The 13,891-nt window shown below is 40.1% G+C and overlaps 1 protein-coding gene across 1 annotated transcript in view; it reads left to right on the forward strand.

Moving 5' to 3' along the window:
• Positions 1-5,070: 5,070 nt before the first annotated feature.
• Positions 5,071-13,891, forward strand: part of lrguk (leucine-rich repeats and guanylate kinase domain containing) — a gene marked incomplete at its 5' end in the record, with an annotated part of 76,874 nt that continues 68,053 nt past the window's right edge. Inside the window, 4 exon segments of the mRNA XM_078419533.1 lie at positions 5,071-5,109; positions 5,112-5,423; positions 7,487-7,594; positions 9,643-9,724. Of these exon segments, the coding sequence (XP_078275659.1) occupies positions 5,071-5,109; positions 5,112-5,423; positions 7,487-7,594; positions 9,643-9,724 (541 nt within the window).

The raw sequence follows: 13,891 nt of genomic DNA on the forward strand, positions 1-13,891 counted from the left end.
ATAGAAGTTGGGAGGTCATGTTGCAGTTGTATAAGACGTTGGTGAGACCACATTTAGAATATTGTGTTCAGTTCTGGGTACTATGTTATAGGAAAGATATTGTCAATCTTGAAAGGGATCAGGAAAGATTTATGAGGATGTTGCCAGGATTGGAGGGTGTGAGCTATAGGGAGAGGTTGAGTAGGCTGGGTCTCTATTCCATGGAGTGCAGGAGGATGAGGGGGGATCTTATAGAGGTGTACAAAATTATGAGATGAATAGATCAGGTAGATGCATAGAGTCTCTTGCCCTATAGTAGGGGGAATCGAGGACCAGAGGACACAGGTTCAAGGTGAAGGGGAAAAGATTTAATGGGAATCTGAGGAGTAACGTTTTCATATTAAGGGTGGTGGGTGTATGGAACAAGCTGCTAGATGAGGTGGTTAAGACTGGGACTATCCCATTGTTTAAGAAACAGTTAGACATGAATAGGACAGGTTTGGAGGGATATGGACCAAGCATAGGCAGGTGGGACTAGTGTAGCTGGGACATTGTTGGTTGTTGTGGGCAAGCCAGGCCAAAGGGCCTGTTTCCACACTGTATCACTCTATGACTCTATGACTCTATGACAGCAAAAAAAAACAGGTCAATCAACCTGATGAGGCGGTACAGGCTTTGATGCATCCCACAAGCCTCCTCTCACCCAAGTTCCCTTAACCCTATCTACACAACCTTCTGCAAAATGCAAAGTGCTAGAGTAGCTCAGTGGGTCAGCACAGTTTGAAAAAGGGTCCTCACCCAAAATGTCACCTATCCATTCCCTCCACACATGCTGCCCGTCCTGCTGAGTCCAGCAGTTTATGTTTCGCTCGAGATTCCAACGTCTGCAGTTCCTTGTGCTCCACAATGCTGGTTCCTTTCTGCTTTATATACACATCTGGAGTCTGCTTAAATTTTAGGTAAAGGTAAAATTACAGAGCTGGCTCTGCCACAATAGTTTTGTTAATGACCCACCACACATTACAATAAGGAGCTTGACACATAGGTCACAAGTCACAAATGCACCCATTTGTCAATATAGAGTTAATTTATCTCAATCAGTGGGCTAATGGTGATCACTACAGCTTTTCAGGCTCAACAAGCTCTGGATTGCCATATTAATGGAGACACTCTGTGCTGACTGAATGTGATACCGAGAGTTTTAACTACACAAGAATATGACTTCAGAGCACGATATTAAAAGGGTGTCTGGCCTAACATGTTTAGTCGTAGAACAGAGCAAGCAAAATTGACTGCCAGCATGATATTGCCATTCTTGCTTTCAAATCTCATGGGCTCACTCATCCCTATGTGTGTGTAATAATACAATATATAGAAATACGTCTGTAATATTATTAGGATTGTTATATAGATAAGTATTATTGGTGTTATTATTGTTATAGTTATTTTATGTGACTACTAATTATATTATAATTGTGTGTGATTTTGGTTAGTTAAAGTCTCGCCCCACATTAACTTTAATTCCATTATTGTATTGGGGATTTATTTTGTATTGAGCTGGAAGTCCCTTGGAGCACAAGTAGAGACAGTGTGTTGAGTTACCTGTTACTGTGATTGCCAGTAATTAAAGAAAAGTAAAGAACCCAACTGTAGCCCGATTAGTGACTCGAATAATTCAGCACCAAAAACCTCGGGTTATTTGTGCAATTCCCTCAAACTCCAAAATGTTCCTCCAAGTCTGGAACTCAGGCATTTTGCATATATACCCAATTTTATTTGTTGCAACATTGGGAATAGTGTATTTGGCTGTTAATATCCTACTTCGTCCCAAGAACATTTTCTCTCTCTATATATCTCTCTCCACCTCTTGGATGCTCTCTAAAATGTGCTGCTTTGACTCAACTTTTGGTTATCTGTTATCTCCTTGTGTGATTCAACAGCAAGATTCAATAAAATACCTTGGAATGTTTTACTGAGTTAAAGATTCCATTTAAATTTTTAAAATGTTGGATTGGGACATTTGCTGAACATTACTCTTCATGTATTTAATGTTAAATTGATTCATTGTTTAATTAATTTTTTCGGCAAATTTTAACGTATACTATATCATCCCAGGCACTGCTGACCTCATGGGAGTTGTTATTATCCAATATTTTTCTGTGATCTGTAGTACAGCGCATTTATAACAATTCCAGCAAAGGTAGCTGTTTGTAAAAATAGAACCTGGACATAATTTGTATTTGGAGAAGACAAAGCTGCTTATTTGTGCTTCAGTCATTGTGTGTGTTTCCCTGTCTCTTTATCTTGCTCTCGGTGATCAGCTGTGGCTTAGTGTTTGCATGTCCACGTATTAATGCCTCTGCATATTCGTCTGTTTTGGGTCAGTACTTTTCTCTCTGCTTCTGAGATTCTTGGAAAACATCAAAGTACATAACATATTTTATTTTAGGTCTGATCGGGCAGAGAATTTGGTTGCAGGTGCTAGTAAATAGTAATGTTACAGAACAGTTACATCCTCTGTTGACTCTTGAGTTTATTTGAGCTTGTTTTGAGCTATTCAAAAACCATAGAAAGTGAAAGAATCAAGAACTAAGAACTGCAGCATTAGAAGAAACTCAGAGAAAAAATAGAACTAAAAATATGTTTTACATTCTTTATCAAGATTTTGGTCATCTGTCGTAAGTTCATAAGTGATAGGAACAGAATCAGGCCATTCAGCCCATCAAGTCTACTCCGCCATTCAATCATGGCTGATCTGTCTTTCCCTCCTAACCCCATTCTCCAGCCTTCACCCCATAACCTCTGACACCCGTACTAATCAAGAATCTATCTAATCTCCACTAAATTTATCCACTGGCGACCTCCACAGCCTTCTATGGCAAATTGTCCTAAAATTTCTTGGATTGACATTTTATACTTCTGGAAAGGCATCTGGAAAGTTTTTCCATGTTAAAAGGCAAACAAGAGCATATAAACAAGAGGTGTTGCTAACATTCAAGACATCAGGCAGCATCGGTAGTTAAAATTTAAACAGAGTTAAAGTTCAAGGTCAATGATGGATTATTAAAGAAAATTGGACTAGTAACTGGACTAGACTAGTACTGTAACTAGACAAGTTACTAGACTAGTAAAGAAAGAGTGTGCTTTACGTTACAGAGGGTGAAGGTTGGAGAGACCATCAGAATGTCTGTGAATGGTTTGTCTCCACACTGTTTAACTGTTTCTCTTTCTATGGACACAACCTAATGTGTTACTTTCAGCACTTGCTGTTATTTTGTTTCAGGTATCCAACATCTGCAGTCCCCCCCCCCCCCTCCCCCTCCCCATTTGCCTGATGTGCTACTTTCAGCACTTTATGTTATTTTATTTCAGATTCCTAGCATCTGAGGGTTTTTTATATTTGCAACCATTTAGATTAAGTTTCATGTTGTTGCATCAAACTGGTGTTACCATGGATAATTACAGCTGAGTGAGTTTATCCTCATTCCAAATCTGCACTGAGAGTCATGGAATGATGAAGCACAGAAAGTGGCCATTAGGGGCATCAAACCTGTGGCCTGAATTATTTCCCTTTTCAAGTATTTATCTAATTCCTTGCGCATTAAAAAAAAATCTATTCCTACCACATTCCAAATAACTTGCGTCATAAAAAGTATCTTCAGCTTAATTCTGATTTATTTGTTAATTATCTTAAATCTGCTTCCTTTGGTTACTGGGAAAACTTACACACTTGTCGATTTATTTTCAGACATTTCTAAACTTTGCCTCTATGGAATGACTTTCTTCATGGTTGGTGGAACAACCTCAGCTTCTTTAGTACCTCCATGTGAGTGAACTCCTGCATCATCGATATTATTTTAATACCATTTGCACGCTTATCTAAGGCCTTGATATCTTCCAAAGTGAACTTCCAAGTTAATTTTCTGAGACAGGATCCTTCGGTTAGCTAGCTGTCAAGTGTTGCTGAGTCCGATTAAGGTCAGTGTGACTGATACAGTCTCTCTCTTGATGGTTTTACAGAGATGCATAAAGTCATGAGGGGAATAGATAGGGTGAATGCACAGAGTCTTTTACCCAAGGCAGGGGAATCAAAGACAAGAGGACTTACAGTAGTTTTAAGGTGAGAGGGAAGATTTTATAGGAACCTGAGGGGCATCTTTTTCATTCAGAGGGTGCTGGGTTTATGGAAAGAACTGCCAGAGGAGATAGTATTATAACACCATTTAAAAGACCCTTGGATTGGTACATGGTTTAGGAAAGGTTTGGAAGGATAATGGCCAAATGCAGGCAACTGTGACTAATGTGGTTGGGGCATCCTTGGTTGCCATGGTGGACAAAGGGCCTATTTCCCTTCTGTATGACTCTATGATCATATACACAATCCTCCAAAACAGGACACCTCTGCACATAATTTTACTACTGTCTTTGTTCCTACCCCATCTTTATCCGCCAAAGAAAAAACCCCACAAGTTCCAAGAACAAATGTACAATCTGAATTGTTAGAGGCAGGAAACATGTTCCCAATGTTGGGGGAGTCCAGAACCAGGGGCCACAGTTTAAGAATAAGGGGTAGGCCATTTAGAACGGAGATGAGGAAAAACTTTTTCAGTCAGAGAGTTGTGAATCTGTGGAATTCTCTGCCTCAGAAGGCAGTGGAGGCCAATTCTCTGAATGCATTCAAGAGAGAGCTAGATAGAGCTCTTAAGGATAGCGGAGTCAGAGGGTATGGGGAGAAGGCAGGAACGGGGCACTGATTGAGAATGATCAGCCATGATCACATTGAATGGCAGTGCTGGCTCGAAGGGCCGAATGGCCTACTCCTGCACCTATTGTCCTTTAACTCTCGGGAAGAGAATGCGCATGTGCCGAGGCTGTGCATGATGGGAATTGTAGTCCAAATCCCAGAGAGCCCGGCGTCCGTCTCCCAACAACCGCCCGCCAACATGATGGGAATTGTTGTCCATTTCCCAGAGAGCCCGGCGTCCGTCCCCTAGCAACCGCCCGCCGACATGATGGGAATTGTAGTTCTCTGGCCAGAGAGACCGGCGCTCGTCTCCTAGCAACCTCCCGACAACATGATGGCGGCGGCCGAATGAGCGAGGGAATGGGCGCTTTCTGAACGGACCCAGTTGTGGATAATGGAGGCGCCGGCGGCTAACGAGAGCGATGTACCCGAGGTGGTGGTGGTGGAGGAGGAGGAGGAGGCGGAGGGCCTGGAGTTGGTGTGGGAGCTGGTGGAGGAGGTGGCCAGGGAGTGGGCCGGGGACGCCGTAGACGAAGCGGTGGAGGAGGCGGTGGTGGAGGGAATGCTCTGCGACATGGTGGACGACAGTACTAGGGAGCTGGCGCAGGAGTTCCTCCAGGAGCTGCTGGACAACGCGCTCAGCAGCAGCGACAGCAGCAGCACAGAGCAGTGCGAGGAACTGGTGGAAGGGGAGGAAGAGGTGAGTTGTAGGGCTGGACAAAAACCTGCAATTAATTTGCACAGAGCTAACAGAAGCCAGCAATTTAAGAATAGGATTTTCGGCCGTAAAATATGATTGCAAACATATTTATCGAAAAACTTTGCTGATTCACTGCTCGCAAACTGTTTAATCTTCAATGTTTATTTGGGAGGATACAGTGAAGTTCTCTTGGCCTATATAAAAGTCAAGAGTGGTTAATTGTCATATTCACTGACAACCAAACAATGAAATTCTTATTTGCAGCAGCTTAAGAGGCCTGTAAATGCAAAGCACACTGATACTCAGGTGCATCGAGATACAGTGAAAAAGTTTATTTTGTATGCTATGCAGATTTCATATACTCTACGTAAATGCAATCAAATCAAACTCAAGTACAATCGATAGAGCCATGGGGATAATACAGAGTGCAGAATATAGCAGTGTAGCGCAAAGGTTCTTTAGACAAAGCCCAACATCCACAATGGGGTAGAGGTGAATCCGACTTATGGTAGTGAATCCGACTTATGGTAGTGAATCGCCGGCTTATGGTAGTGCTGTTCAGAAGCCTGATTACAGAGGGGGGAAAGGTGTTTCTGAGTCTGATGGTGAGTGTATCTCTACCTTATGCTGGATGGGAGTGGGGAGAAGAAGGAATGACTGGGATGGGACATCTTTGATTGTGTAGGGTGCTTGTCCAAGACAATGTGACGTGTAGATGGAGTCAATGGTGAGAAACCTGGTCTGCATGATGGACTTGGCTACATTTACCAGTCTGCAATTTCATGCAGTCTTAAGCAGAGCTGTTCCTAAACCAAGCTGTGATGCTACCTGTCAGTATGCTTTCTATGATGTATCTCTAGAAGTTTGTAAGAGTCTTTTGGAGACATGCCGAATTTCCTCAGTTTCCTGAGGAAGTAGAGGCATTGGCGTGCCTTCTTGGCTGTTGCATCAATGTGTTTGGTCCACAACAGATCATTGGTGATATTAACAATAATCATTAATGATGATGATAAATATTAATGATATATATAATAACCAGAAAATTAACAAATTAATAACTAATACTTCTGCAACAACAAAAAAACAACGTTCGTAGTGCAACCAAATACACAGTCCATAGTATTTCATATTTAAGGTTAGTGGTTTAGTTTAATGTTTAGAGAATAGCATGGAAGCAGGCCTTTTGGCTCACTGAGTCCGCCCCGACCATTGACTTCACACTAATTCGTAGTTATTCCACATTATCTTCCATGGCGCACACTAGATTATGTAATGTTTAAGAGCCCTTTGGTTGCTGGGAAGAAGCTATTCTTGAACCTGGTGGTCACAGTTTTCAGAATATTAACTGTTTCTCAAGCGACTGGAACCTTGTATAAATTATACAGTAATTTAGACGTTCTTGTGGATCATGTTCATAAGTTCATAAGCAGAATAAGGCCATTTGGTCCATCAGGTCTACTCCGCCATTCAATCATGGCTGATCTATCTTTCCCTCTCAACTCCATTCTCCTACCTTCGCCCCACAACCCCCAACACCCTTACTAATCAAAAATCTGTCAATCTGTGCCTTAAAAATATCCATTGATTTGGTCTCCTCAGCCGTCTGTGGCAATGAATGCCAAAGATTCTCCACCCTCTGACTAAAGACATTCCTTCTCTCCTTTCTAAAGGTACGTCCTTCTATTTTGAGACTATGGCCTCTGGTCTTAGGCTCTCCCACAAGTGGAAACATCCGCTCCAGATTCACTCTACAGAGGTCTTTCATTACTCTGTAAGTTTCAACGAGACCCCCCCTCATCTATCTAAACTCCAGCGAGAGAACAGGCCCAGTGCCTTCAAACGCTCATCATATGTTAACCCACCATTCCTGGGATCATTCTCGTAAACCTCCTCTGGACCCACTCTAATGCCAGCACATCCTTCCTCATATATGTCTCTGGCTAAGTTGAGATTGCTATAGCAAAGAATCATAATAAATTTTTTTTGTGACCTGTCACAAAAGCTCTTTATTTGTGCTTGTCAAGAAGATGTATGAAATTTACAAAGAAGTGTTTGTTCCGCAGGAAGAATTTGATGGTATATTGACAGAAGATATATTAGTGGAAGGTTTGTCAAATCTGGGACACTCAGCAACTGGACTGGAACAGGCCTATCTCCATCTCTCCTTGCTTGTAAGTAATGCAAATTCATACTAATAACAAAACAACATTGGCTGACAGTAAAATAGAGTAGTTAACGAAATATAAATTCTGACAGCCGGGAAGCCAAATTGAAAGCCATTCAAAATAATTCATTTAAATTGCAACCCACAAGCGCATCCATGGTTGCAATAATAAGAGCATTTCTCTAAGAGAGTCATGAATCGTTGAAACTCTTTCCCTCAAGGGGCAGTGGGAGCAGTATCAGTGAAAAATCTTTAAGACCTCTATTTGAAGAAATATTAGACAAGGGAGTGAAATGTTACTGTGGATAAATGAAAATGCATTAAGGTGAAAAATCAAATTAGCTATGATCTTATTAACGGGGGAGCAGTCTAGATCAGCTAAATGGTGTATTCTTGCTCCTTGTTGGTTTTTCGGGTTTCCTACTTGAAAAATGCAAAATTAGGTCCATAACAAATTTCTAGCAAACTTTGAGAATTTTCTTCCATTGTCTCAGCCTGAAATCAAGACACGACAGAATTTAGATATATGGAATTTCAGGTAGAACATCTGCATAGTTAAGTGCCCATCAGGTGACATTCAGTTAATTTTCTGAACTGCTCCCCATCTGAGCATGCGCTGTTAAGACCTGAGTCTATTCATATTTGTCTCCAGTTTACTCCTCTGACATCAATGAATATTGCAGTTTATTTTCTCCCATTTACCCTCAACGTGCCTTCATTTCTTGTGCAATTTATCCACACTAAGGGTGATTTAAGAGGCATCTAAACAGGTAATTGAATGAACAAGGTATAGAAGGATAGACACAGCAGAAGGAATGGGTGATGTTTTGGGTTGAGACCCTTCTTCAGACTGGTTAGGGATAAAGGGAATGAGAGATGTAGACGGTGATGTGGAGAGATAAAGAACAATGAATGAAAGATATGCAAAAAAGTAATGATGATAAAGGAAACAGGTCATTGTAAGCTGTTAGTAAGGTGAAAATGAGAAGCTAGTGCGACTTGGGTGGGGGAGGTATAGAGAGAGAGGGAATGGCGGGGCTACTTGAAGTGAGAGAAATCAAAATGAATACCACTGGGCTGTAAGCTGCCCAAACGAAACATGAGATGCTGTTCATGCATCAACTCTGCATTATAACCTTTCATCTCGTAGTTATCTATCTCTCTCTGAAAAAAAAGACTGCTTCCACTGGCCTTTTGAAAGAGTCTTCATAGGACTCATGATCTTTAGACTTTACTGTAGACTTTAGAGATACAGCGTGGAAACAGGCCCAGCGTGGAATCACTCCATACACAAGCACTATCCTACACACTTGGGACAATTTAGAATTTTACCAAAGCCAATTAACTTACAAACCTGTACGTCTTTAGAGTTTGGGAGGAAACTAGAGCATGGAGAAAAGCCATCCAGAGAGAACATACAAGCTCCGTACAGAGAACACCTGTAGCCAGGATTGAACCTGGGTCTCTGGCGTCATAAGGCAACAACTCTACCGCTGCACCACTGTGCTGCCCCTTTGAATGGTCCTTTGAATGAAAAATATACCTCATCTTTGCCTTAAATGGGCAACCCTTTATTTTTAAGCAGTGGCCCTAATTTCTACATCTTCCAGAAGAAACATTTACTAAACATCTATCTTGCCAAAACTTTTCAGCATATTGTGGTTCGATCAAGTCCCCTCCCACTTTTTTAAACCTATCCAGACAAACACAGAAACAATTCAACATACCCTTAAGTCAAGGCTTGTGCGAAAGTTGATTGGGGTTCAGGTGGCCCTGTTCCATTTGTTTTCCAAGATGATCTAATATCTGAACAACCCGCAACTAGTGGTGTTGGATGTAATGCCTCACGGTTGAGTGAGTGGCTGTGCAAGTGATCACATAGCCTAAAGGTTAAAGATTTCTTAAGCTATCCTGAAAAATAATATTAGGAGCAGGTTTGTACAGGAGTCAGTTTATGAGGATTGATTATCAAACTCCTATTGAGGATCAGAAATTCTTAGTACTTTACATTGTTCAAGTTTTCACTGCATATAATTCCATTTTTTAATTTTACAGAATAATGAACTAAGTGATATTTCTATTCTTTGTAACTACATTCATCTACAGAAGTTGGAACTTACAAACAATAAAATAACAGGTACTGTTCATTAAAATAGTGTGCTGGAAAATATTTTATTTTCACAAATTACAGTGAGATACTGAAATCATAAGATGTGACATCTTAGATGTGCTGTGCATTTGAGTGGAAGTAAAATGTCCTGACAAGGTGTTATAGAATCAAAGACAAAAAAGACTGCAGATGCTGGAATCCGAAATAGAACTCGGCATCTGTGCCCTATCTGCAGTGGCTTGCTTGAGTTTCCCATTGCATTGCATTTGAAATCTTACTCACACCCCACATTCACTAGTCAGTTCTTGGCATTCTGAATTGCTACAGAGAAGCCAAAATCAGATTAGAAGAACAATATTTCATCTTCCATTTGAGTAGAACCTGCTAAGTTCTTGCAGTAAACACAAAGTGCTGGAGGAACTCAGTGGGTCAGGTAGCATCTATGGTGGAAATGGTTAGGTTGCGGTTTGCATCAGGACCCTTCTTCAGACTAATGTTCTTCTATCATTCTGCTTGTTGTAGGGTCACATCATTCAGATATTTGAATGGCACATTGTTTGCGAGCTGTTTATAATCCATTGGGAATGGTACAGTTGTCAGGGCCAGATGTCAGGCAGCAATCATCTGCATCTAGAGAGTTAGGTTTTAATGATTGATGGATCACAACCCTAAATCTTTAAAGAATTGGCTGGAGGAGTTGTGGGGACAAGTTAAAGATGGCTTTTACAAAAGAGATGGCTACCCTGGTGCAAGTTTTCTTCTCTGCAAATAAAGAACTGCCCATTCCAATAAAGAAAACATGGCTTCAAAAATACTTCTCAAATAACATTGCTACTTTACCTAAATAACAATAGTATCGAATTTCCACACATTGATTTCCATGGACAGCAGTGTTGTAACAATCAGATATTTTGCATTTTAGCTATGCAAGTTGGGGGATAAATAGAGTGGAGGAAACAGCCTCTTTCATCTTCATACTGGAGCCAATGAATTGTTTACATTTGCTACTGTATGTTTTCATTTTTTTTTCTATTGGAACCTAATCAAATGTACAGCACTTTGGTCAACGTGGGTTGTTTTTAAATGTGCTATACAAATAAAATTGACTTGACTTGACTTGACTTACATCTATCTGATCCAAGGCAAGTCGTTGATTGTGCTTCTCATGCAAAAGATTTCTGGTTTGAACAATGAATCACTCTCTCTGTAATTATACATTGTATGTAATTATTCTCTAATTATAATTGTTTTCAAGAGAGAGTTAGATTTAGCTCTTAGGGCTAAAGGAATCAAGGGATATGGGGGAAAAGCAGGAATGGGGTACTGATTTTAGATGATCAGCCATGATCATATTGAATGACGGTGCTGGCTCGAAGGGCTGAATGGCCTACTCCTGCACCTATTTTTCTATGTTTCTTTCTATGTTTATTCTTTCTATACTCGAGCATCTATCTAGATTGTGTGCTATAGGATAGGAATCACAAATAGGACTTGAAATCAGTCTTCTTCCTCACAGGTAAGTGTAATTGCTACCTATTGAGCCCTGGCTTGCCTGATTCTTAAAATCTTGAAGTAGGACATTCAGCCAGTTGCAACCATATGAGGTTTCAGCAGAGCAATCCAACCCATCCCATTTATTCCATTATCTACATATGTAGTTGGATCTCAGCACTAGTGATACCCCACTAGTTACTGTCTGCTACTGGAAAAAGGACTATTTTATTCCTGCTCTTTGATTCTTCTCATCTCACCAAATCTCGGTCCATTTCAAAATTTCTACCCCCCCCCCCTCACAATCCTATGCATGCTTTTTTAAAGTAACATGGAATGCCTTCTGGAAATACATCACAGTTACTCTTTTCCTTCATCGATTCTAATAGTTACATTCTCAAAAAAAATTATGGCATATTTGTCGAGCATGATTTCTCTTTCATAAATCAATGTTGATTTTGGACAATTCTGCCATTCATCACCAAGTGCTCTGTTATTGCATCTTTTATAATAGACACAGGTATTTCCCCCAGGATAAGCAGTTATAATTCCCTATTACACCAACAGTGTGAGCACTATTTTCTTGCATATGGCAATGCAAAGAAAATAAAGGTGGAAACAGGAACTCCAGATGCTAGTTTACAAAAAAAAGACAATGCTGAGTAACTCCACCGGTCAGACAGCATCCGTGGAGAACATGGATAGATTATGTTTCGGGTCAGGAAGGGTCCTTATCCAAACGTCACTTATCCATGTTCTCCAGGGATACTGCCTGACCCGCTGAGTTACTCCAGCACAATGTCTTTTTTTTATATAAGCGTGGGTATGAAATGAAGCTAATCTGCATTGAATTAGCTGTGTTCTTTGAGGTGAGCATATTGGAGACTTAGATTATGGAATAAGGTGGTGTTTTGGTACTCCAGAGAATGCCATTGATCAGAGGTATTCCCAGTGAGGTGGACCTTTACTGTAAAATCCTATCTGCCTGCTTTAGTTGGTCAATACGGATGTTTATTTGAAGAAGAAAAGTGCATCTGGTGCAGTATTATACCATATTTTTCAGCTTCTGAAGGTAATCATTGCATGTGGTGTGTTCAAGAGTGCTTTTATTTTACAATTTCTTACTGCTGTTAACAATCGCTATGTTTCACTTTACTTTTTTCATCGCCCACTCATGTACTCACCCGCACCACCGCAATACTGGAATTCCATCTCCACAGAAATGTCGAGGCAGCTGCAAAATAGGTTGAAAAGAGTAAAGCTTCCCATTTTGCAACCCACAATATGGTGCACGAAGGCAATCGTCTCCTTAGACTAACACTAGTTGATGAAATTAAAGGAACCATGACAATTGGGGTTCATTGAGGCCAGTTCATTGGCCATATTTAAGAGGGAGTTAGATGTGGCCCTTGTGGCTAAAGGGATCAGGGGGTATGGAGAGAAGGCAGGTACAGGATACTGAGTTAGATGATCAACCATGATCATATTGAATGGCGGTGCAGGCTCGAAGGGCCGAATGGCCTACTCCTGCACCTATTTTCTATGTTTCTATGTTTCTATGGGGTTGGTGCACCCTTGAACCTATTGGACAGCTGATTTATCAGATTTATCAGTCAGGATAGATGTACACTGAAACTTTAAGCAATGGAACATAAATATTGCCATAAGCTATTCGCAGGTGTGAAAGCACATAGAACTGACGCAGACAAAAGGCACCTGCAATGGAAACCAAGGAATATTGTTTAATTTGGTGTAACCTTGATGTGCTTTCTGATCATGTTGTATTTGAAAGAAGAGTCTGTCTGCTTTAGGTACCTGATCCATTATTAAAGCTTTGTATTAATATTTCATATTGTTGCCTCCAATGTTTATGATTCCTTTAATAAAAACATAAGCATTTTTCTGCCTACTGAAATTGGAACAAAGAGAGCATTTTCCTCCAAGGACTGGTAAATAATAAATTGTTAGTACACGATGAGTAAATATAAATTAGTTTGAAATTTATGATTGCAGATTATATTGATGAAAATGATTAAATACAGGGAACACCAAATGAAAGCATTGAGACTTTAAATGTCTCAAAGTAATTTGTAGCTTTAGGTTTCCATGTATTCGATAAGGAATATTGTCAAGAAATCATGAAATAACCAAGGCTCAGTCAACCATGGAAAATTGAATCAGGAAACCATTATTGTTTAATTCTTTTATCACTCGATTTCAGTTTATGCATTGTCTACATGTCATCAAAATGATTAAAAAGTGTATTAGATAAATATTTCTAAAATCTCTCTCTCTCTCTCTCTCTCTCTATATATATATATATATATATATATATATATATATATACTACTAAAACTCAGATCTTGTATATATGTATATATATATATATATATATATATGTATATCTCTCTGAAAATGTGAACCTACAGCCAAAACGGTAAACCATAGCAACACAATTTTTGCGCCACCTTAATCACCACTCTCCTGCCGACTGTTAAAACCAAATTTTATTCAAATTGGTTGTATATATTTTTTAAGTTAGAGAGATTTTAAAGTTTAAAACTTTCATTTCTAAACACATTTTTCAAAGTGCTGTGCGTATGACGTCACCATAGCGCACGCAAGGCTTCTCTCTTCACTCGCATAAAAAAGATGGACGCCGTTAGCGGAGCCTTCCGCCCGCAATCAGTGGCTCCCCTCTCC

The sequence above is a fragment of the Rhinoraja longicauda genome, chromosome 23 (genome assembly GCF_053455715.1).
Source record: "Rhinoraja longicauda isolate Sanriku21f chromosome 23, sRhiLon1.1, whole genome shotgun sequence".
Classification (NCBI taxonomy): domain Eukaryota; kingdom Metazoa; phylum Chordata; class Chondrichthyes; order Rajiformes; family Arhynchobatidae; genus Rhinoraja; species Rhinoraja longicauda.